At 43.8% G+C, this 24933-nt stretch overlaps 1 protein-coding gene and 1 long non-coding RNA gene across 6 annotated transcripts in view; one reads left to right on the forward strand and one right to left on the reverse strand.

Annotated features, from left to right (window-relative positions):
• The window catches only part of CCS (copper chaperone for superoxide dismutase), a 277092-nt gene that overhangs the window by 199780 nt on the left and 52379 nt on the right, over nucleotides 1-24933 (forward strand). For 2 of the 5 annotated variants that reach the window (XM_073605141.1, XM_073605139.1), the window contains 2 exons: nucleotides 20478-20555; nucleotides 21668-21745. The exons of 1 other annotated variant lie outside the window; for it this stretch is intronic. In XM_073605141.1, the coding sequence (XP_073461242.1) occupies nucleotides 20478-20555; nucleotides 21668-21745 (156 nt within the window). Of the gene's footprint in view, nucleotides 1-20477; nucleotides 20556-20740; nucleotides 20969-21667; nucleotides 21746-24933 lie in introns of those variants that run through there. 2 more of the 5 variants (XM_073605143.1, XM_073605140.1) reach the window with 2 other exon arrangements.
• The window catches only part of LOC141112364 (uncharacterized), a 237596-nt gene that overhangs the window by 72743 nt on the left and 139920 nt on the right, over nucleotides 1-24933 (reverse strand). The window lies entirely within an intron of this gene.

The raw sequence follows: 24933 nt of genomic DNA on the forward strand, positions 1-24933 counted from the left end.
TTATCAGTCTCTGATGTGAGCTTCTATCTGGATAATACTCCAGGGATCTCTCAATCAAGATAGATGTATGTGTTTTTTCCTTTCTCTTGGCAATCAACTAATTAACCGTTAGGTGAGCAGTACACCCACTAACTGGTGGTGACTAATTGTTCACATATTGGACTTTCACGGCTGCTATTTTATATTTCACACTTATTGTTTTTATGCCATTGGAATGTGTATAAATTTATGTAATATTGGAAGGTTGATTTTAGCGCATTATTACTTTATTAATCAAACATTACAGTATAACATACCATACCTGCAAAGCAAATACAATAAAACATAGTAAAAATAAAACCGAGAGAGAACGATAGATATAGAACAATAGTGAGCGGACAGTATAGAGCGAACATAAGAGAGAGAACAATAGAGAGAGAGAGAGGAAAAATACAACCACAACTATTTTTGGATTTTTTTATTTTTTATGTGTTTTTTTTTTTTTTTTTCACTTTTATAAAAACTGTAAACTGAACGTTGCAGATTAGGGTCTCTCAAAATGTGATGACCATCACATCTTTTGAGACCCTGTGTACGTGTGCCTAGGACTACCGATGCAGAGACCAGATTGGTCAGGACAGGCGGGACAATAAAAGCGGGTGTCATGCCTAAATCTGCGTTTACTGCAGACATGACATCTTCTTTGGGGTGTTCTTTGGGTAGGGGTACCATGGAGGACATAAGGAAAATGCCTCTCATGCAGCCGGCTCACTGCATGTGCATTGGGAAGTTGGGCCAAAGCACTGTCTGGACACAATAGGGCTGTGACGATCTCTTCCTGGAATTTAAGGAAGGATCCTGTCCGTCCTGAAGCTTTGTATAGCACACAAGCGTTCAGCAGAGCCAATTGAAATAAATATACAGACACTTTTTTTGTACCAGCATCTAGCCTTATGGGCAATTAGGTACGGCGCCAACAACTGGTCGTTGAGGTCCACCCCTCCCATGTTAAGGTTATATTCGTGGACACAGAGGGGTTTCTCCACAACACCAGTCACCGTAGGAATTTGGACTGCTGTGTCTGCGTGAAGCGAGGACAGAACAAAAACATTCCATGAATCCCTCCACTTCACTGCTAACAAATTATTACACCTCAAGCAGGCTCTCTCCCCCCGTCTAAGTCAGGATTCTACAAGCCATTGGGGGAAGCCCCGGCGATTAGATCGCACGGTGCCACATGCGCCAATTCCATAATCAAAAAGGTGAATAAGAAGTGGCATGCTCCTGTAATAATTGTCCACGTACAAGTGGTACCCCTTTCCGAAAAAGGGTGACACCAAGTCCCACACTATCTTACCACCGCTCCCGATGTAGTCTGGGCAGTTCTCCGTCTCTACGTGACTATCTTTTCCCTTGTAAACCATAAAACTTTATGTATAGTCTGTTGCCCTGTCACAGAGCTTATACTTCTTGACCCCGTATCTGGCACACTTGCTGGGAAGATACTGTTTGATACACAAGCGGCCAGAAAACGTAATCAGGGACTCATCAATGCAGACAACTTGATCAAGAGTATACAAGGCTGCAAAGCGTTGGTTGAAGTGGTTTATGAGGGGCCGAATTTCGTAGAGCCGATCAAATCCAGGGTCACCCCGAGGATGACAGAGTTAATTGTCGCTGAAGTGCATGAACCGCAAGATCTGCTCGTATCGTGTCCTGGTCATGGAGGCAGAGAACTCGGGCTTATGGTGAATTGGGTCAGTGGACCAATATGACCGCAACTCACTCTTTTTAGTTATGCCCATGAGGAAGGATAGGCCCAGAAAGGTCTTAAATTCGGAAACAATAATTGGTTTCCAATCTCTGGCAAGGGTCAGCTGGGGATTAGCGGTGATGAATTGACCAGCATACAAATTGCTTTGGTTCACAATAGATCTATAGAGATCTTCGGCAAAAAAACAGAAAATAAAAATCAATTGTTTCCACCTGAATTCCGGGTTGGCCAGTGAATAGGGGAAGTACGGGTGCTGCAGAAGTGGGGGGTTCCCAATTAGGATTGGCGAATGCAGCAAGAAGGGCACTATGGGATTGACAGGCCTGTGTTTGTCTTCTTCTTGGTGGCAGCGGGACACTACTCGTGCATGCTACCTCGCCAGCTTGAACTGCACTTATGGGACCCGCCACGTCACCAAGTGTTACTGCAGTGCTGGTTGTACGACCAGGATAGTTTCATAGTTAGGTTGAAAAAAGACACAAGTCCATCCAGTTCAACCATAAAAAAATAAATAAATAAAATTAAAAATATCGTACAATCCAATATACCCAATTCTATACCCACAGTTGATCCAGAGGAAGGCAAAAAACCCCAGCAGAGCATGCTCCAATTTGCTACAGCAGGGGAAAAAATTCCTTCCCGATCCCCCAAGAGGCAATCGGATTTTCCCTGGATCAACTTTAACTATAAATGTTAGTACCCAGTTATATAATGTACATTTAGGAAAGTATCCAGGCCTTTCTTAAAGCAATCTCTTGAGCTGGCCAGAACCGCCTCTGGCGGGAGTCTATTCCACATTTTCACAGCTCTTACTGTGAAGAAACCTTTCCGTATTTGGATCTGTGTTGACCGTAAAGAGAATAACTCAACAACAAGTTCACTATATGGACCCCTTATATATTTGAACATGTTGTACAGGATGTACTAGGCCGATGGTGCTTGCCAGTTCACCAGAAGGATGAGCGGCGCTAGTACTGGCTCTCTGCTCCATACGAGGGACCTGCGGTTCTTGCACCTCAACGACAGCAGAAGAAGAACGGGGTCTGGTATGCCTGACCTTGGCAGGGACCACAACTCCGTTATTAGAGCTATCTCTCAGGGTGCCGCTGCTGTCTACCGGTTCGTATTGTGAGCCTGAATCTGACAGATGAGTGACTTCCTCTTCACTATCTGTCATGCTCAGAAACGTGTAGGCCTCTTCACTAGTGTGCCTTCTATTTGACATTTTGGTCTCTAAATTTACTGGTACACTAGTGAGACTCACAAGAAAAAAAGCACCTGACTGTCAGCGACTGCTTCAAATGCTGCAAAAAAAACTGTTTGCGTTCGCAGGGATCAGGCCTGATTGGGTGGGCTAAACGCAGGTGCTAGCAGGTATCTGGTCTGATTCCGCTAACACGTTTTTGGGAACCCTAAATTGCTGGGGACGCTAATATAGTTCTGATCAGATATTGATCCGTTCAGACACTATACTACTAAAGAGAGGTGTTTGGTGCGTGCATGGGTGTTAGCACTACTGGCACTAATCTGAGGCTGCCTGGGGCGACGCAGACCCTATCTGACGCTAAAACCTAACTTTGATCACCCGCCGGGTGATCAGGGGGTTAAACCTTTATTGGGTAAAATACGGCGGGTGCCCTGACGCTATAAAAAATAAACTAGCTAAACTGCGTCACCCGTGATACTTATACAGTGATCACTGGTGACGGGGTAATCAAGGGGTTAAACCTTTATTAGAGGGGTCAGGGGTGTCCCTAGACCTATCTGGGCCTAAGACTAATTACCCTAACGCTGATTTTTGTCACTAATGACACCAGTATAGCAATCAAAAAAAAAAACTGAATGCTGTACTAGGTGACACAGTGACAGGTGGTGAAGGGGTTAACTGGGGGGTGATCGGGGGTGAATTGTGTGCCGACATGACCTGGTGTCAGTGTAGTGTTGTGCACCTACTATGAGATGTTATCTCTCCTCAGTCTGGAACGGAAAAGGCCGACACGAGGAGAGATATCACTTCCCCTGTCAGTGTTTACAGTTACACGACAGGGGAAGGATCTCATTTGCCAGGACCGATCACCATGCGCGACATATAGCTACAACCAACCTGCCGCAGTATAACTGCGGCGGCTGGTCCGGAACCGGTTAAAATTTGTCAAGTGTTACTCTCATCTAAAAAAAATGAATAAATCAACTCCAAAAACCTTATCACATGATCAACGTATGTGACCTTTGCCTACCTAATATATTGAAAAGTGCTTAAGTGCAAAAAACTGTGCCAAAAAAACTTTAATACGAGTCCAGAATAAACTGTCCCAGTTCCAAGTGGGTTTGTGCTTTAAATATCCATGCGACAATATCCAGGCGGGAAGTGGGTGAATCACTCTTGCTCCCCCCTTTTGGGTCCACACTCACCAAATGGTTGCACCCCTGCAGGGGCAAAAGGCACTGTGTGTAAGTGATTCCTATGAAACATACGTCTGATCATTCCTTCTCCTCCTTACTTGGTGTAGTCAGTGGATATACTCATGCAGGAAGTGGATGGACAAAGAGACATATAGTGTAAATCTGTATTGTAAATGTATTGCCAGTATAGCCAAAAACACTTACAGCCTTCGAGAAGCAAACAAGCATGTAGGAAAGACTATTTCCGGGACGCCATGCGTTTCATGATCGAGGATCCCAAACTGGAAGTGGCGCAACAGTTTTAGAGTGGAACATGTAACATGTTCCCAATGCTGCAGCCACTGCCTGTTTGCCCCCCAGAGCCCCCCCCCGGCAACAGCACAGGGAGAAGTTCCCAATGCCAACCGTCGCTTTTAAAAATCAGCAAGGTCGTACGGGGCCCCGCCCATACGACCACATCATTTATTCACACAGCTGTCTGTGTGAATGAACTACAAGCCCCGACATCCTTTGCTGTTGTCGGCTTGTAGTTCTAAATGAAATAATGCAGCGCTTTTGGCAAAACCAAACCACGGTCAGGTAGACCAACTAAAATTTCAGCCACAACTGCCAGGAAAATTGTTCAGGATGCAAAGAACGACCCACAAATAACTTCAGGTGAAATACAGGACTCTCTGAAAACGTGGTGTGGCTGTTTCAAGATGCACAATAAGGAGGCACTTGAAGAAAGATGGGCTGCTTGGTTGAGTCGCCAGAAGAAAGCCATTACTATGCAAATGCCACAAAGTATCCCGCTTACAATACGCCAAACAGCACAGAGACAAGCCTTAAACCTTCTGGCACAAAGTAATTTGGATTGATGAGACCAAAATTGAGCTTTTTGGCCACAACCATAAACGCTTCATTTGGAGAGGAGTCAACAAGCCCTATGATGAAAGGTACACCATTCCTACTGTGAAACACGGAGGTGGATCGCTGATGTTGGGGATGTGTGAGTTACAAAGGCAAAGGAAATTTGGTCAAAATTAATGGCAAGATGAATGCAGTTATCAAAAAATACTGGAGGAACATTTGCATTCATCAGCCAGGAAGCTGCGCATGGGACGTACTTGGACATTCCAACATGACAATGATCCAAAACACAAGGCCAAGTCGACCTGTCATTGGCTACAGCAGAATAAAGTGAAGGTTCTGGAGAGACCATCTCAGTCTCCTGACCTCAATATCATTGAGCTACTCTGGGGAGATCTCAAACATGCAGTTCATGCAAGACAGCCCTTTTTGCCAAGGGGAATGGGCAGCTTTACCATCTGAAAAGATAGAGCCTTGTCATGTTTCACATGCCTTGTGATATGCCTTTAAATGTTATATGTATTATTCTGTCCCTGGTTCCTCCCCTTCCTGTATCTCAGCTTATACTGTATAGTTAGCCCCACCCTTCTCCCAGTAATGCATTTCTGCACACATGTGGACTGGATCACATTATGATCTTTTGACCTATCTGATGTTCATTGTTGTAAGATCCTCACAGTTTATGGATTAAACTTCACAAGATCAACAAGGTGTTGTCTGGATCGAGTCACTGTCTGTTTATCCAAGTAAGATTGGGGTTATGGACTCTCAACACAACTAACTGTAAGTTACAGAGATCACACTTTCAATGCTTAGATTGGAGAGGCAGAACAGTCAAAAGATTGTTAGAAAGATCAGTCAATACATCCTTAGAAAGATATGATCCTTGCTAGCTCTGGAACCACTGTGAGAGGTTATATGGACACTGGAAATAGCAGCTATCAGTCAGTGCAGCCATTAATATACAAGCCTGTATGTGTGTCTGCAAGCAAGTCTCAGCACAGCACTCATCAGCAACAGGACAATATTACTGCTGTGAATGTTCATACAAACAGCTTATACACTACCTCTGTATGCATCAGCACATGGCTTTTTGTCTGTGTAATCCTATAAGTCAGAGTAAACCTTTCTTAAACTGCAGCTTAACCACTTGCCGCCCGCCATATAGCAGAATGACGGCGGCAAAGTGGCTTCAATATCCTGACCGGACGTCCCGTGGGCGCGCATCGTGGTGATCGTTGTTGCGGAGTGTCAGTCTGACACCCCGCAACACAGATCTAGGTAAAGAGTCTCTGACGAAGACTCTTTACCACGTGATCAGCCATGTCCAATCACAGCTGATCACAATGTAAATAGAAAGAGCTGGTGATCGGCCTTTCCTAACTCGCGTCTGACAGGGGGGGGGGGGTCTGTGCTGATTGTTTATCAGCACAGCCCCCCCTCGGATCCCGCCCAGGACCACCATCATGCCGCCCAGGACCACCAGGATGGCCATCCACACTGGACCACCAGTTATGCCCCCTAGACCCCCAGGGAAATAGTAATTTGTGCCCAGGCAGCTGCCAATCAATGCCCAGGCAGCTGCCAATCAGTGCCCACTCACAATGCCTACCACTGCCAGTGCCACCAGGGATGCCTATCAGTGCCACGTCTCAGTGCCCAGCAGTGCCGCCTATCAGTGCCACCCATAAGAACCCATCTTTGCAGCCTTTCAGTGCCCACCAGTGCCACCCATGAGTGCCCATCAGTGCCACCTATCAATGCCCATCAGTGCTGCATATCAGTGCCGCCTACCAGTGCCCATCAGTGTCACATGTCAGTGCCCGCTCATTGGTGCCGCCTTATCAGTGCCCATCAGTGAAAGAGAAAACGTACTTATTTACTAAATTTTATAACCGAAACAAAAGCAAAACTTTTATTTTTTTCAAAATTTTCGGTCTTTTTTTATTTGTTTAGCAAAAAATAAAAACTGCAGAGGTAATCAAATACCACCAAAGGAAAGCTCTATTTGTGGGAGCAAAATGAAAAAAATTTAGTTTGGGTACAGTGATGGATGACCGCGCAATTGTCATTCAAACTGCGACAGCACTGAAAGCTGAAAATTGGTCTGGGCAGGAAGGTGTATAAGTGCCCTGTATTGAAGTGGTTAAGAAACCTGATCTCAATTGATACATTTCTCTGCTGCTGAAAACTGTACTATAAACCCCTTCCTTGTTAACAAGATGTTTCAGCAAGACAATATGCAATCTGGGGATGCACAGCCAGATTTAGTACTCCTTCCAGATGAAGAATTAAACCCTGAATCAAACCAAAGGGAAAAACGCTTAACAAAACCAACCTGGAGTGTGCAAGGGAATCTTAAAGCTCACAAGGAAGAACTGCTGTTTAATATCAATGACTTATGGTCTAATACTGTTAAATGCATGTCTGCTCTCTCCCAACAATCTCATGAGCCATTACAACTAGAGGGCGCTATCAAGCAATTGAATGTTGCTTATGAAAGTTATCAAAGACTGTGTGTTAAATATACTGATCTCTTAAAGCGGTACAACACTTAAGGGTCATTGGAAGAATTAAAGGGATTTGAGGAACTCAATCTTGAATTATTTATTTATTTATTTATTTCAGGTACTTATATAGCGCCGTCAATTTACGCAGCGCTTTACATATATATATTATACATTCACATCAGTCCCTATACCCTCAAGGAGCTTACAATCTAAGGTCCCTAACTCACATTCATACCTATACTAGGGCCGATTTAGACAGGATCCAATTAACCTACCAGCATGTCTTTGGAGTGTGGGAGGAAACCGGAGTACCCGGAGGAAACCCACGCAGACACAGGGAGAACATGCAAACTCCAGGCAGGTAGTGTCATGGTCGGTATTCGAATCAGCGACCCTTCTTACTGCTAGGCGAGAGTGCTACCCACTGCGCCACTGTGCCGCCCTGTGAAAGAGACAATTTAGTGGTGCAAACAAAGACAAAGGCAGAAGTGAGAATAACATGGCTTCATGAATCCAGATCTTATCGCTCTGCATCTACTAGACGCTCCACAAGATCTTCCAAATCCCTACAATCAAGATCTTCTGCACTCAGTCAACAACTCATAAAGGCCCATGCAGATGCTGAAGCTTCTAAAATTCAGGCAGCTTTCACCCAAAAGAAAGCAGGGATGGAAACCGAAGCTGCACACCAGAAAGCATAAGCTGCACGCCAGAAAGCAGAAATGGATGTTTTGGAAAAACAATGTGAGCATGCCACAGCCATGGCAAGGTGCAACAGTTGCCGACACTCAGTTGTATCTTATGCCTCAGATTCTTCACCTACCTCTCCAGAACGCCAACTCCCTGTCACAGCAACCACAGCGCTCAATAAAAGTCTCTTATCTGCATCTACTGTACCTCCAGACAGTTTACCTTTATATCTTCCAGTACACCAGACTGCAGCATCTCAGCAAGCAGCAGACACTGGTATGCATATAACAGACTGTCCAACTTACTTTGGCACTAACCAAGAACCTCCTGGCAAGCACACTAATCTACAGCTACAAACCAACATGTCAATGAACTTTAAGCCAGTTCCAGCATTGAATGCCTTTGCACCAACATATGTTCCCAAGTCACTTAATGTCAATGCACCAGCCATCACAACTAGCTCTGTTCCACCTGCAGTCATGCATCTAAAGTCTGAGAACATGGACATGTCACAGTTTGCTAAATACATGCTCCGCAGAGAGCTCACTAAGACAGGCCTCACCAAGTTTGATGACAAGCCTGAAAATTACAGAGGCTGGAAATACACCTTTAAGGCCACTATGAATGACCTAGACATCAATGCCACAGAGGAATTAGATCTGCTCATCAGATGGCTAGGTTCCCAGTCAACTGAACGCATCCAGAGGCTCAAAACAGTTCACATCGACAACCCCACTGCAGGCCTTAATGCTGCTTGGGACAGACTTGAACATACCTTTGGCAGCCCAGAGGCCATTGAAGATACCTTATTCAAACGGTTGCAAAGCTTCCCAAAGATTTCTTCTAGAGACAATCTAACGTTTCAAGAACTCAGCGATGTTCTATTAGAGCTTCAACTTGCTAAGGGGGACATCAGCTTACCTGGTCTCAGTTACCTTGACACCGCTCGTGGCATCAACCCTATTGTTCTCAAGCTACCATATGGCATTCAAGAAAAATGGGCAGCGCTTGGATCAAAGTATAAGGAAAATCATAAAGTTGCCTTTCCTCCTTTTTCCTACTTCTGCGAGTTCATCAGAAGAATTTCAGACACTAAGAATGACCTAAGTTTCTCATATGGTGACTGTAACCCTCTCAGTTCACCCTTTCCAAGACCTATGAACACACGTATGACACACAGAGACCATAGAGGTCCAGTGTTAGTGAAAAGGACTAATGTTCTACCTGCACCTGCTACAGTTCTCGAAAAGACTGATCAAAACAAGAAAATTGAGAACTCAAATCGCCAATGTCCGATACATGACAAACCACATCCACTTAAGAAATGTATCGGCTTCAGAAAGAAAACCCTACAAGAACGTAAGGAACTTTTAAATAAATTTGGAGTTTGCTACAAATGCTGTGCCTCCACAGAACACTTTGCAAAGGACTGTAAAGCTATCATCAAATGTATAGAGTGTGACAGTGATGACCATGTGCAAGCTCTTCATCAATATCCGCACAACTCTACTACACTCAAAAACAATCTTCCTGAGGCAAAGCAAGGCGGGGAGCGCACAGATCAAACAGCACCTTCCACCTCAGTGTTCTCTACATGTACAGAAGTCTGTGGAGCAGGACTGCGACAAATCCTGTGCAAAGATTTGCTTGGTTCGTGTATACCCCAAAGGTCAACCTGAAAAGGCCAGAAGACTGTATACTATTCTGGATGAGCAGAGCAACAGCTCTCTTGCAAGAACACAGTTTTTTGAACTGTTGAACATAACAGGAGATGCTCTACCTTATACCCTGAGCACTTGTACCGGCACTACGGAAGTCTTAGGTAGGAGAGCCAGCGGTCTTGTAGTTGCTCCCCTGAATGACAATGTGGAAATATTCTTGCCCACTATCACTGAGTGTAACCACATCCCAAGCAGCAAAGAGGAGATCCCTACTCCTGAAGATGCCTTTCACCATTCTCACTTGAAGGACATAGCCGACCAAATAGCAGCCCTCGACGAAAGTGCTGATATCCTGCTGTAACTTGGCCGAGACATCTTAAGTATGCACAATGTTCGTCAGCAAATCAATGGTCCACATCATGCACCATATGCTCAGTGCCTGGATCTAGGCTGGGTAGTCATAGGCAATGTCCGTCGAGACAAAGGCAAAAGGTCTTACTCAGTCTCTTCCTTTAAAACACACGTCCTGTCAAATGGAGGGGCTACTTGTTCTGCACAATGACCACATCAATATAATGTGAAAGATAGACTGTTTGAAAAAGGTGCACAACGGCACATCATACAAGATAAGAAAGCCCTTAATGTCTGGGATGACAACATCAGCAACACCGTGTTCGAGGTAACCAATAAAGACAATGAGTCTACCACGGAAGACAAAGAATTCTTGAAAACCATGAGTAAAGAGTTCTACCAAGATGATTCCAACAGTTGGGTAGCACCTCTACCATTTCGTACCACAAGAAAGAGACTACCAAATAACAGAGTGGAATGCATTAAGACATTCTCTACGCCTGAACAATGGCACTATGTTCCCACTAACCTCAACCCTGCTGATCGTGGCAGTCGTGCAGTACCTACTACTGCATTTATGAACACATCATGGCTATCTCCACCAGTACTCTTTAATGATAAACTCATCTCAAGTTCTACAGATTCTAACTTTAAACTGGTTCATCCAGAATCTGATAAGGAAATCAGAACTGTTACCACCACACTCAACACCTCTGTGAAACCAAGGGTAAGGCTGAGTTCTCACCGCTTTGAACGCTTTTCTAAGTGGTCCTCTGTTGTACGAGCCATTGCACATCTTATTCACATTGCTCATCAATTTGCAGACGGCTCTAGCACTGGAAAAGAGTATCACAAGTGGCACATCTGTAAAGGCCCTCTCGCAATTGAGCAAGTCTCTCAAGCAGAAAGGGTTATCATCCAATGTGTCCAACATGAAGTGTACTCACAAGAGATTGCTAACATATCCAAAGGACTCAACCTATCTAAGAATAGCCTTCTGTACAAATTATATCCAATAATTGATCACAACCAGTTACTTCGAGTTGGTGGTTGCATTGGATGGGCGAATTTGTTTAATGAAGAGAAAATTCCCTTCATTATTCCAGGACGTCATCACAATACTGCTCTGTTAGTGGCATTTCCATGAGCAAGTTCAGCACCAAGGACGTCACTTCACAGAAGGAGCAGTAAGGTCTGCAGGTTTCTGGATTGTCGGGATGAAAAGGTGTATATCGTCCATAAAATGTGTCAAGTGCCAAAAACTAAGAGGAAAGCACCTACAACAACAGATGGTAGAGCTGCCGGCTGACCGATTAAGCACCGAACCTCCATTTACTAATGTTGGCATGGACATATTTGGCCCCTGGACTGTTGTTACACGCAGAACTCGTGGCAGAGTTGCTAACAATAAGTGATGGGCTGCCCTGTTCACTTGCTTGAGCATTCATGCAGTGCACATCGAAGTGATGGAATCAGTGGATTCTTCCTGTTTTATTAATGCCTTCAGAAGATTTGTTTCTGTGCGAGGACCTGTAAAGTTACTTAGATCTGACCGTGGGACCAATTTTACAGGAGCAGAAAAGATTGTGAACTTCCTGAATGAATACAAGTGTAAATGGGAATTCAACCCATCTCATTCCTCTCACATGGAGGCTCCTGGGAACGCATGATTGGAGTTGCAAGGAAAATCCTGGACTCTATGCTACTGGACCAGAAAACTTCCCAGCTTACCCATGAAATCTTAGTCACTCTTCTTGCAGAGGTGTCTGCTATAATCAATGCAAGACCTCTAGTCCTTGTGTCCTCAGATCCAGAGTCTCCAGTATTGCTCACCCTAGCCACTCTTCCTACTCAAAAAATTGGGATAGCCACTACCCCCACAGAGGAACTTCATTATCCTGTTTACAAGCATCAATGGAAACAGATTCAACACCTTGCTAATGTGTTTTGGAACCGTTGGAAGATGGAGTACCTTTCTAACCTTCAAAGTCGCAGTAAATGGCAAGCCAGCAAACCCAACCTACAAGTGGGAGACATAGTTCTCTTGAAAGAGACAGATGCCCATCGCAACCATTGGCCTATGGGTCTTATTACTTATTATTATTATTAAGACTATGCCAAGTATTGATGGAAAAGTGGAAGTTAAAAGTAGAAGTTAAAAGTAATGAAAGAAGGTTCTGCACACTTTTACCTCAGGCCTATAAAGGAACTAGTACTTATTTTGCCCAAAGAAGAAGAGAAGTCATCAACTTGATTCAAAGGGAGGTACGAAGGATTGACACATGTTGCTGCCTTCCCCTCTGAAGATGGATATTTCTTTGTCACAGCCTGGACCTTCGAGACCAACATCTGCAAGTATATGTTAATGTTTGCATTGTTTCCCTTCTTTTTCCCTTCCCTCTTGTTTTGCAGGTGTTCTTCGAAAGAACTTCAGTACTTATATTCGGACTTGGACTAAAGTTTGTTAATAATAGAAATCATGGATTTCGACAAGGAGTGTCATGTTTCACATGCCTTGTGATATGCCTTTAAATGTTATATGTATTATTCTGTCCCTGGCTCCCCCCCTACTGTATCTCAGCTTATTCTTTATAGTTAGCCCCACCCTTCTCCCAGTAATGCATTTCTGCACACGTGGACTGGATCACATTATGATCTTTTGACCTATCTGATGTTCATTGTTGTAAGATCCTCACAGTTTATGGATTAAACTTCACAAGATCAACAAGGTGTCGTCTGGATCAAGTCACTGTCTGTTTATCCAAATAAGATTGGGCTTATCGGAGGGGCGGAGCTAGCGCGCAGCATGTAAGGAGCGTCTGACTGGAGCTCCGTCTGCAGACGATATATCCTGTGAAAATCCTGGGACAGCGGTATCTATTTTCTGGCCAATCTGCTGGGGATGTGTGCTGGGACAACTTGGGCACCCTCGGGGATGGTTAAATACGGCCCTCCGTGCCCCAAATCCGCCGGTGAACGGCTGGCACAATTCGCCTGGGGCTCTCAAAATGGCGCTGGATCACACGAGGAGGAGGAGGAGGAATGGCCGCCGCTGCAGAGATCCACAGAGACACCGCCACAGGCATCCTCATCTCCAGCAGTGAACAGGGTGAGTCCTAAGCCCCAAAGAGAGGCAGTGATCCACAGGGGAAGATCACTGGACAGGCTAAAGGATCGCTGGGAGAGAGCTGGCAGGGAGGTGGTGGGAGAGGGAGAACCGTCCCTGTCACAGATAATGGCGGCCATTCAGGGATGCCAAGCAAAGTTATTAGATCACTTTGAGGAGCTCAGAATGGAGTTTTCATTCATGAAGCATGATATGCAAAAGCTGAGGGAGAAGGCACAGATTACAGACCGCCGTGTCACTACCCTGGAAGATACGATGAGACCCTTAGATACTGCAGCGCAGGTGACCAGAAAAACTTTATCTGAACATACTTTAAAGATGGCCGACATGGAAGACCGCATGCGGAGAAACAATATAAGGCTGGTGGGGTTCCCAGAAGGAGTGGAGGGAAAGCACCCAGAGGAATATCTAGAGAAATGGCTGATTGCTAATATGGCACCTGATACCTTCACAAAAATGTTTGCTATTGAAAGGGCTCATCGAGTTCCAGGCCGGGCCCCTCCGAAGGGTGCCCCCCCCAGGTCTATGATAGCAAAAGTGCTTCACTTCCGGGATCGGGAGAATATCCTAAGGGGAGCCAGAGTGGGCCCTGAGATGACTTCTGATGGAAATCGCATATCAATATATCCGGATTTCTCTGCTGTTACACAGAAGCAGAGGGCTTCATTCCAACCCATAAAGAAAAGATTGAGGGATCTCAACCTGATCTACAGCATGCTGTATCCTGCTAAGCTACGCATTGTGGAAAATGGGAAAACGCATTTCTTCACAAATCCTGCGGAGGCGTCTGAGTGGCTGGACTCTCGTGGTAGTCGGAGAAACAGAGCCTCCCCTAGATCGCCTTGAGGAAGATGCAAACGTGTGGAGCACTTTTTCTGGGTAAGAAAATACCAAGCCGAAAGGACATGGACTGCCTATTTGACTGTATCCTGTGGCATATCTCTCCTTCCCCTCCAGACACCCCCCCCCTCTTTTTTCTTTTTTCTCCCATCCCCCCCTCTCCCCTTTTTTTTTCTCCATTTTTTCTCTCCTTTTTGTTTGCATATGGTTTTTTGCTGCAACATATTTTTATTTTTTTCTTCACGCTGCAATATTTGCTGGAGCAGGAAATCTGCCAATGTAGATGCAATTTCTTCTTGATGGTTGTCTCGGGGAGGGAGGGGGAGGGGGAACATTGATCCTTTTGGCTCTGATTCTGGGGGAGGGGGGAAGAGAAAGGGGGAAGGGGAGTTTTTATTATTACTATTTTTTCTTCTTCTGGAGGAATTTTCTGAGGACACTAGTGATTTAAGGAAAGGGGAAAAGTTGTGTTTTTTTTTGTTTTGGCCTATATTGCCGCTGTCCTATGCCAAAAAGATGCAGTGTCCGCGGACGGATCTTGAGACTGCATTCTACAGCGAAAAACTTTTTTGCTGGGAGAAAAGTTCTTTTCTTTCCTATCTTTAGGGACACAGAGTTTTTTACTTATTTCTATTTTTTTCTTCTGTTTTTTGTAAGGAGAACTGTTTTTCTCAAGAGCTCCAGTAAAGGAACTGGTTCTATGCGACAGTTTTAAGTCGCATCTCTGCTGCCTATTTTTTTGACTCAGGTTATGGGAAAAAAGTGCCTAGCGGGTTGGGGCTGGGTACAGGGAGGGGGGTGGGAGGGGAGGGGAGGTTCTTTGGTTTTTGGGAAAGTGCTGTTTGTATCTGCCTGGGATGATCTGCATTCGGTGAATTTAGTCATGGATACTGTGCTCTATATTTGTGAGGGGGGAGGTTTGGAGCCCTGCTGTCTTCTCTGCGACCTCTATGTCAGAAGGGGAATGACCCCCAGTCTTTTTTTATGTCTTTTACACCATGGAGGTAAAGCTTAACATTTTGGCCTGGAATGTCAGGGGCCTAAATGCAAAATTTAAAAGGTCATTAGTTTTTGATTATATTAAAAAGTACAAACCTCATTTAATACTGTTTCAAGAGACGCATCTCCAGGGCTCCAGGCTTCTTTCTCTTAAAAGGGCTCACATAGCTGGAGCTTATCATGCCAGTTACTCCTCATATGCGAGGGGGTATCCACCTTGGTAACTAAAGCTCTCCCCATAACCATCCAGGCTGTATGCACTGACATTAAGGGGAGGTATGTTATTCTTGTGATAAAGGTGATGAATATATTACTGACAATTGTAAATGTCTATGTTCCTCCTCCCTTTTCGGTAGATCATTTAGATGACATGATGCAAGCTACTTATGAGGTGGCAGAGGGGAAAATATTTCTATTGGGGGATTTCAATTCTGTGGCTGTACCAACTTTAGATAGGTTGGGGGGCAAAGCTGATGCTCCAACCCCCCTTGCAGGGTGGATGTCTACCCATGGACTTAGGGATGTCTGGCGGTTCCATTATCCTGATGTGAGGGAGTATTCCTGCTATTCAGAATCGCACAAGACTCTCTCCAGAATAGACACTATCCTGTCGGAGGGGGAGGGAATCGGTATGGTCAACAAGGTTTCCTATCTACCCAGAGCAATATCGGACCACTCTCCGATGCTATTGGAACTTAATTTAGGACCAAGGCCGGGTATACGCCTCTGGAAGATGGAGGCGAGTTGGCTTCAAGAGGAGTATATACTTATTAAGTGCACGGAGGCCATTAAACAGTTTTGGGTAGAAAATGGTAATTTTGGAACTCCTCCTCTTCAGTGGGAGGCTTTTAAGGCCACACTACGGGGAGTGTTCATAGCGGAGGTACACGGATTTAAGAAACAATTAGCTTCTACCATACAGAGTAAGGAAGCTGAGGTGACCTTGGCAGAGGCAGAATATATTAGGGACCCCACTGGAGAGAGGTTGTTGACTTCACGCATAAGAACCAGGGAGTACAAGACGCTCCTTACAGAACGTACTACAAAACTTGGCCTGGCTCAACGCAGGCGTCTATTTGAATTTGGCGACAAGAATGGCAGGCTTCTGGCATACTTGGCGCGACCGGAGTATGTGCCGGTACATATTAAGTCAATTCATGATAACTGCAGACTGGAACTATGTGATTCAGCTGACATTTTGAAAACCTTTGTTCAATTTTATACTGAACTATACAAATCTTGTACTCCTCTGGGGACAGAGGATCTACTGACCTACATAAAAGACATTGATCTCCCTAGGCTGACAATGGAGGATAGTAAAACACTGGAAACTGATATTACGGTCGAGGAGGTGGAGAAGGCAATTGCCTCCTTCCCGCCAAGGAAGTCCCCTGGTCTGGACGGTCTTCCGTCAGAATGGTACTACACTTTTAGATATGGTCTAGCCCCTCGATTACTAAAAGTGTTTGATGCGGCGAAGTCGGATGGTAGGCTACCTCCATCAATGCGGGAGGCCTTGGTTGTCCTGATCCCCAAAGGGGGGAAGGATCTCCGTGAATGTGACTCCTACCGGCCGATTTCGTTGATGAATGTTGACACAAAAATTCTGGCCAAAGTCCTTGCAAGTAGATTACAAACGGTCATCACGAAACTGGTTGACGCAGATCAAACAGGATTCATACAAGGTCGCTGTGCACAAATGAACATTAGAAGACTCTTTTTAAACCTCCAGGCGACTCACGACAACTCTGGGACTAGAATGGTGGCTTCTTTAGACACTAAAAAGGCCTTTGACTCCGTGGAGTGGTCCTATTTGTTTCACCTCTTGGAGTCATTTGGCTTTGGCCCTATTTTTATTTCATGGGTACGGCTCCTGTATACGGATCCCTTGATTAGGTTGAGGGTCAATGGCATTATTTCGGATCCTTTCCCAATATTCCGGGGCACTAGGCAGGGGTGTCCTCTATCGCCCCTCCTCTTTGCCCTGGCAATTGAGCCTTTGGCAGTTAAATTAAGATCTACCACGGCTTTGACTGGCCTGAGGATTGGGGAATTTGAGGAAAGAGTGTCACTGTATGCAGATGACATGCTGCTGTACTTACAAGACCCGGGACCCTCACTCTCTACAGCCTTTCAGTTGATACAGGACTTCGGGGATTACTCTGGATTCCGTATAAACTGGAAGAAATCCTCTCTATTCCCTATTGATAAAGAAGTGGTTGTTCCCTCGGATTGTCCTATCCCATTATCCACCTCTTTCAGATACTTGGGGGTTGAGGTTCAGCTTCCCATCTCTAGGTATCTGGAGAATAACCTGTCGCCTATTGTGGGAAATTTTCGGGAGAAGGTACAGAGGTGGAGGAACCTGCCGCTTAGTTTGTTAGGCAGGATAAATCTATTTAAAATGATTTTCCTCCCCAAGTTTCTTTACATTCTCTCGAACTCCCCTGTTTTTGTGCCGCTACGAACATTTAAACATATTGACTCGATTGTTGTGGGGCTACTCTGGGGGGCCAAGGCTCCTAGAGTGTCCTTGGCAATATTAAAACTGCCGGTTGCAATGGGAGGGTTGGCACTCCCAGATTTACGCTCATATTTTATGGCTTCCCAATTAGTGTTTTTGCACTGGCGACTTTTCCCACAGGAACCCAATGCCACTACCTTGTTTGAGGCGGCATTGGCTACCTCTCAGGAAACCCTCCAGAATATACTATATAGAAAGGGGATTCCGGGGAAGAAGATGGGATCAGTTCTGGCACTTCCTGGGAAAGTATTCTGCCTGTGCTCCCAATGGCGAAAAGATACGTCACTGGCACTGTCCCCGAATAGTCCGCTATGGTTCAATGGGTCACTCGGGGAATTTTTGAAATTACCGGATGGGCAAAAGACCTGGGCGCAATATGGTATTAAGTACCTGCACCAGATTTGTCAGAATGATCGACTGGCTACCTTTGATCAATTGAGGGCCCAGTTTAATGTACCCAAGATTTGGTTGTTTCGGTATATGCAGTTGAAACACGCAGCGAGAGTGCAGTTTGGAGGGGATACAATTTTGGTCCAGAATACAGATTTGGAGAAGGCTTTGTTAGACCCCGAACCATCTGGGCGAATCTCTAGATATTACGGGGCAGTGGGACCAGGAATAAAGACAATAACAACCAGAGCTAAACAGCGATGGGTAGAGGCTGTCCCGGAGTTGTCGGAGGAGCAGTGGCAGGAGGTACTGGATACATATGTGGTGACTGTTATTTCATCAACGGACAAAATGATTCAGTTTAGGTACCTTCACCAACAGTATTATACTCCTGTGAGACTATACAACATGCAAAGAAAGGAAACAGCTCTCTGCCATAAATGTAGGGAGAAAGATGGCACTTTCATACATATGGTGTGGGAGTGCAGGAAGGTGAGGCCACTGTGGTCACAGGTAACTGAATTCATCTCTGATAAATTCGCCTTACCTAACGTTTGCTCACCCTTACGCTGTCTCCTGGGGGTTTTTGATCAGGAGGAGATAAATACATGTACTAAACTGTTCCTTAGGATTTTATATTTTGGGATGCGGAAACTTATTGCCAGACGCTGGATTCATGAAGAACAGCTGACATTAGGAATGTGGATAAAAATAGTTAATGCAGATGTGCTGATGTACAAGATGACATATGAAGCCAGGGGAGCTCCCAAGAAATTTAGGAAGGTTTGGTTTAGATGGGTGGATTCGAAAAACACGCTGGAAGAGGAAGAGCCATCAAATGAGGGACAGTGAGGGCTGTTGTGTATTTTGTTAAGGGGAGATGGGGGGAGTTGGCTTCTTTCCATCCCATATGAAATTTAGAGCATAAGATTTCTTTTTTGATTAATGCTTGGAACACCGAATGCGGACATCTCAGAGGGGAAATGGGCTTTGTTTTATTGTTATGGGAGGTTACCTCCTTTTTTTTTGAAGGGGGGGGGGGTTTTCCCCCTTCTTTTGTTTTTCTGTTTTTCTAAAAAAATGCGAAATGCACATATACATTGCAAAAGTAGGGTGGAAATGGAAATCTATGAGACATATGTCAAAAAGACGGATATATTTATCTGTGATAAATACTGTGATGGATATGTAATTTCTATTTATTTTTTTTGTTGGACATTGTAATCCCAACTACTGTTTTGTATGTTTATTCTGATATGTGCGCAATAAAAATTCTTTTCAAAAAAAAAAAAAAAGATTGGGCTTATCGACATCTCAACACAACTAACCTTAAGTTACAGAGATCACACTTTCAATGCTTAGATTGGAGAGGCAGAACAAGCCTCATCCACAAATACCACATAAGACTTCAAGCTGTCATTGATGTTAAAGGGAGCAATACACAGTATTAAGAACTGGGGTATGTAAACTTTTGATCAGGGTCATTTGGGTAGTTTCTGTTGTGATTATGATTTAAAAAGAGTAAACACAGTTGATAATAAATGGCTTCAGCCAAACACTAACCATGAGTGAAAGAAAAGTTTGTGTTATCATTCATATTCTTTGAAAAAGAAATCAGAAATTCTGCCAGGATATGTAAACTTATGAGCACAACTGTAAGTGTTCAAGGTATAACAATAATGTTGTTCAGTTGTTCTATACACAAAACATTGGCTTACAATTTTTGTTGCACATTAGCACGCATTGCCTTGGGTTGCATGTAATTGACTGTACAAGAGTGTTTTGAAGTTACACTATAGGATGAAGAAAATGTTTGTGTGAATTGATGCAGAATGACACATGAAAATGCATGTTGATGCATGTATATACATTCACAAAAAAAGTAACATTTACCATTACTGCTGATGTAGATATATTTACAAGAGATTAACAAAAATGGCTGTGCATAAGCCCCGTAGAGACTTATGTGTTAAAGCCGAACTCTGGTCAGCTTAAAATTAAAATAAATTCCTTACTCCACAGTCCTGTAGGAGCCATCACTCCAGTCTTCTTTGCTCCTACCTCAGAATGTGGGAGGACCCTCTATGTCATCATGTACAATGCAGGACCAGCAGTGTTTGCTAGTCCTGAATTGTATGGGATGATGTTGGCTAGAGGAAAGGGGTGGCATGAATGGGGAAGAGGAGCAATTTCGAGGGACTGAACGTTAATACCGGAATTGGTGTGGAGGAAGCCTGCAGAACTGTGGAGTAAGGCAAGTATTCCTCTCTACTAGATCCTTCTTGACTAAATAAGCATTATAACCTGTATATGAAGGGGGGGGGGGGTTCTGGTTTCAGCTTCCAGTTAGTTATAAATGTTGTCTTTTACTTTTTAGCATGTTGGAGATTTGGGAAATATCTTAGCTAGTGGTGATGGGAGAGCAGCATTTAGAATTGAGAATGAACGGGTGAAGGTAAGAATCTTGGATGTTTATCCATATAATAATCTTGTATAAAGTATTCAAAAACCTGTTTATAGCAACCCCTTACTTGTGTTTACTTTGTCAGTCATTCTTTGTGGTATGCTAGGCCTGTGCTTCAGTAGTGTGTAAAATTATTAATGCAGGCCTCTATAGTTGTCTATTTCATCCTCTTACAGGTCTTTACAACACCACTAAATTCAAAGCTGTGCAGTAATGCTTTTGAAAAATGCACATTAATAGATTACAGAAATGTTGCAGTACTGTAGACTGGTAGGTCTAGTGCTGTTTTTTGGAATACAGTTAATCCCCAATCCCCAGACGACGCTAGTGACGAAACGCGTAGGGAGGAGCCTATGACGTCACCACGTCCGTACTCTGTGTAGGGCTTGCACGAACCAGGAAGGCGGAGGCAGCAGACGGAGGTGCAGATTGTCAGCCGTACGTGACATGCTGTTTTTACCACGAGAATTTGTAAGTGCAATTCTTTTAATAAAACGACTGTGCAGACTATATTATGCGATGGTTTTCCTTTCTCTTCTTGAATCCTGAGATACCATCTGTCGCTCTTCGGGAATATTGAGCTGAGGTTGTGGGGAGCCCCGAAATTCCCTGTGCTGTCTTTGACCGCTGTAATGGCGGTCAACGGGATCTGGTGAGCATATTTGATATTTCACCTCGGGTGTGAGGAACTACGGAAGATTCTCTCCACTGCACCCTCATCTCTGCTATGGCCCCTTTTTGCACTCTTTCTTGATTTATCACGGACTCTTTGTTTTGCTTTGGATTCTATCTATCTATCCCATTAGTTTTGGGACATTGTATTATGTAATTTTCAATTTGCACTAATATTTTGATTATTGTATCATATTCACTATAATTGTCCTTAGCGCCGCATCTTTTTTGTATTATTATTTATGGTGGGATTTGGAGACTAGATCTTGATGCAGGCTGCTTAGTTTTCATCACATTGTATTTTTGGTTCACCTTAAGCGCAGCTTTTATTTTTGTTTTTGCAAATAAGCATTATAACCTGTATATGAAGGGGGGGGGGGGTTCTGGTTTCAGCTTCCAGTTAGTTATAAATGTTGTCTTTTACTTTTTAGCATGTTGGAGATTTGGGAAATATCTTAGCTAGTGGTGATGGGAGAGCAGCATTTAGAATTGAGAATGAACGGGTGAAGGTAAGAATCTTGGATGTTTATCCATATAATAATCTTGTATAAAGTATTCAAAAACCTGTTTATAGCAACCCCTTACTTGTGTTTACTTTGTCAGTCATTCTTTGTGGTATGCTAGGCCTGTGCTTCAGTAGTGTGTAAAATTATTAATGCAGGCCTCTATAGTTGTCTATTTCATCCTCTTACAGGTCTTTACAACACCACTAAATTCAAAGCTGTGCAGTAATGCTTTTGAAAAATGCACATTAATAGATTACAGAAATGTTGCAGTACTGTAGACTGGTAGGTCTAGTGCTGTTTTTTGGAATACAGTTAATTTTAAGGAGGATCATAAATTTTTATGTGTATACCATGCAGGCTTTTAGTACTCGTGAGAACAAATGGTTACATAGTTAGTCAGGTTGAAAAAAGACACAAGTCATAGTTACATAGTTACATAGTAGGTGAGGTTGAAAAAAGACACAAGTCCATCAAGTCCAACCTATGTGTGTGATTATGTGTCAGTATTACATTACATATCCCTGTATATTGCGGTCATTCAGGTGATTATCTAATAGTTTCTTGAAGCTATCAATGCTCCCCGCTGAGACCACCGCCTGTGGAAGGGAATTCCACATCCTTGCCGCTCTTACAGTAAAGAACCCTCTACGTAGTTTAAGGTTAAACCTCTTTTCTTCTAATTGTAATGAGTGGCCACGAGTCTTATTAAACTCTCTTCTGCGAAAAAGTTTTATCCCTATTGTGGGGTCACCAGTACAGTATTTGTAAATTGAAATCATATCCCCTCTCAAGCGTCTCTTCTCCAGAGAGAATAAGTTCAGTGCTCGCAACCTTTCCTCATAACTAAGATCCTCCAGACCCTTTATTAGCTTTGTTGCCCTTCTTTGTACTCGCTCCATTTCCAGTACGTCCCTCCTGAGGACTGGTGCCCAGAACTGGACAGCATACTCCAGGTGCGGGCAGACCAGAGTCTTGTAGAGCGGGAGAATTATCGTTTTATCTCTGCAGTTGATCCCCCTTTTAATGCATGCCAATATTCTGTTTGCTTTATTAGCAGCAGCTTGGCATTGCATGCCATTGCTGAGCCTATCATCCACTAGGACCCCCAGGTCCTTTTCCATCCTAGATTCCCCCAGAGGTTCTCCCCCCAGTGTACAGGGGGTCCCCTAGTTACAAACATCCGACTTACAAACGACTCCTACTTACAAACGGAGGGAGGCAACAGGAAGTGAGAGGAAATCTACCCCTAGGAAGGGAAATTCACTCCTGTAAGAGCTATTATGGGGGAAAGGTACCTCCACTGATGCTTTATCACCAAGGCTTGTTTCCACAACAACCCACAATTTTCAAAATCCAATTGTCATTGGGACAGAAAGTGAGGTGAAATCTTCTGAACAGGGGCACACACAGCAAAACAAATGTTACAGGGGTGTTAACCCTTCCCTATGCTATCCAAAAAGCTTAAAAATAGTTTTTTTTTGTCTGGAGCTACACTTAAAAAATGTACCTGTTTCGACTTACAAACAGATTCAACTTAAGAACAAACCTACAGTCCCTAACTTGTTTGTAACCCGGGGACCCCCTGTATAGATTGCATTCATATTTTTGCCACCCAAATGCATTATTTTACATTTTTCTACATTGAACCTCATTTGCCATGTAGTCGCCCACCCCATTAATTTGTTCAGGTCTTTTTGCAAGATTTCCACATCCTGCGGAGAAGTTATTGCCCTGCTTAGCTTAGTATCGTCTGCAAATACAGAGATTGAACTGTTTATCCCATCCTCCAGGTCGTTTATGAACAAATTAATTGGATTGGTCCCAGCACAGAACCCTGGGGAACCCCACTACCCACCCCTGACCATTCTGAGTACTCCCCATTTATCACCACCCTCTGAACACGCCCTTGTAGCCAGTTTTCAATCCATGTACTCACCCTATGGTCCATGCCAACGCACCTTATTTTGTACAGTAAACGTTTATGGGGAACTGTGTCAAATGCTTTTGCAAAATCCAGATACACCACGTCTATGGGCCTTTCTTTATCTAGATGGCAACTCACCTCCTCATAGAAGGTTAATAGATTGGTTTGGCAAGAACGATTCTTCATGAATCCATGCTGATTACTGCTAATGATATCATTCTTATTACTAAAATCTTGTATATAGTCCCTTATCATCCCCTCCAAGAGTTTACATACTATTGATATTAGGCTAACTGGTCTGTAATTCCCAGGGATGTTTTTTGGGCCCTTTTTAAATATTGGTGCTACATTGGCTTTTCTCCAATCAGCTGGTACCATTCCAGTCAATAGACTGTCTGTAAAAATTAGGAACAACGGTCTGGCAATCACCTGACTGAGTTCCCTAAGTACCCTCGGATGCAAGCCATCTGGTCCCGGTGATTTATTAATGTTAAGTTTCTCAAGTCTAATTTTAATTCCGTCCTCTGTTAACCATGTAGGTGCTTCCTGTGTTGTGTCATGAGGATAAACACTGCAGTTTTGGTTACTGAAGCCCCCCGATTCACTCGTGAAGACTGAGGAGAAGAATAAATTCAATACCTTTGCCATCTCCCCATCCTTTGTAACCAGATGTCCTTCCTCATTCTTTATGGGGCCAATATGGTCTGTCCTCCCTTTTTTACTGTTTACATACTTAAAGAATTTCTTGGGATTTTTTTTGCTCTCCTCCGCTATGTGTCTTTCATGTTCTATCTTAGCCAACCTAATTGCACCCTTACATTTCTTATTGCATTCTTTATAAATTCTGAATGCTGTGGATGATCCCTCAACCTTGTATTTTTTGAAAGCCTTCTCCTTTGCTTTTATATGCATTTTTACATTGGAGTTAAGTCATCCAGGATGTTTGTTCGCTCTTTTAAATTTATTACCCAATGGGATACATTGGCTAATGCCCTTATTTAATATGCTCTTAAAGCAAACCCATCTCTCCTCCGTATTCTTTGTTCCTAATATTTTATCCCAATTTATGCCTTTTAGCAAGGTTTGTAGTTTAGGGAAGTTGGCTCTTTTGAAATTCAGTGTCTTTGTGTTCCCTTCATGTGTCCATCCAGTTCAACCACAAAAAAAAACAACAATCCCATATACACAATCCTTCAACCATAGCTGACCAAGAGAAAGGCGAAAAACCCCAGCAAAGCATGATCCAATTTGCTACAGCAGGGGAAAA

The sequence above is a fragment of the Aquarana catesbeiana genome, linkage group LG11 (genome assembly GCF_042186555.1).
Source record: "Aquarana catesbeiana isolate 2022-GZ linkage group LG11, ASM4218655v1, whole genome shotgun sequence".
NCBI lineage: Eukaryota > Metazoa > Chordata > Amphibia > Anura > Ranidae > Aquarana > Aquarana catesbeiana.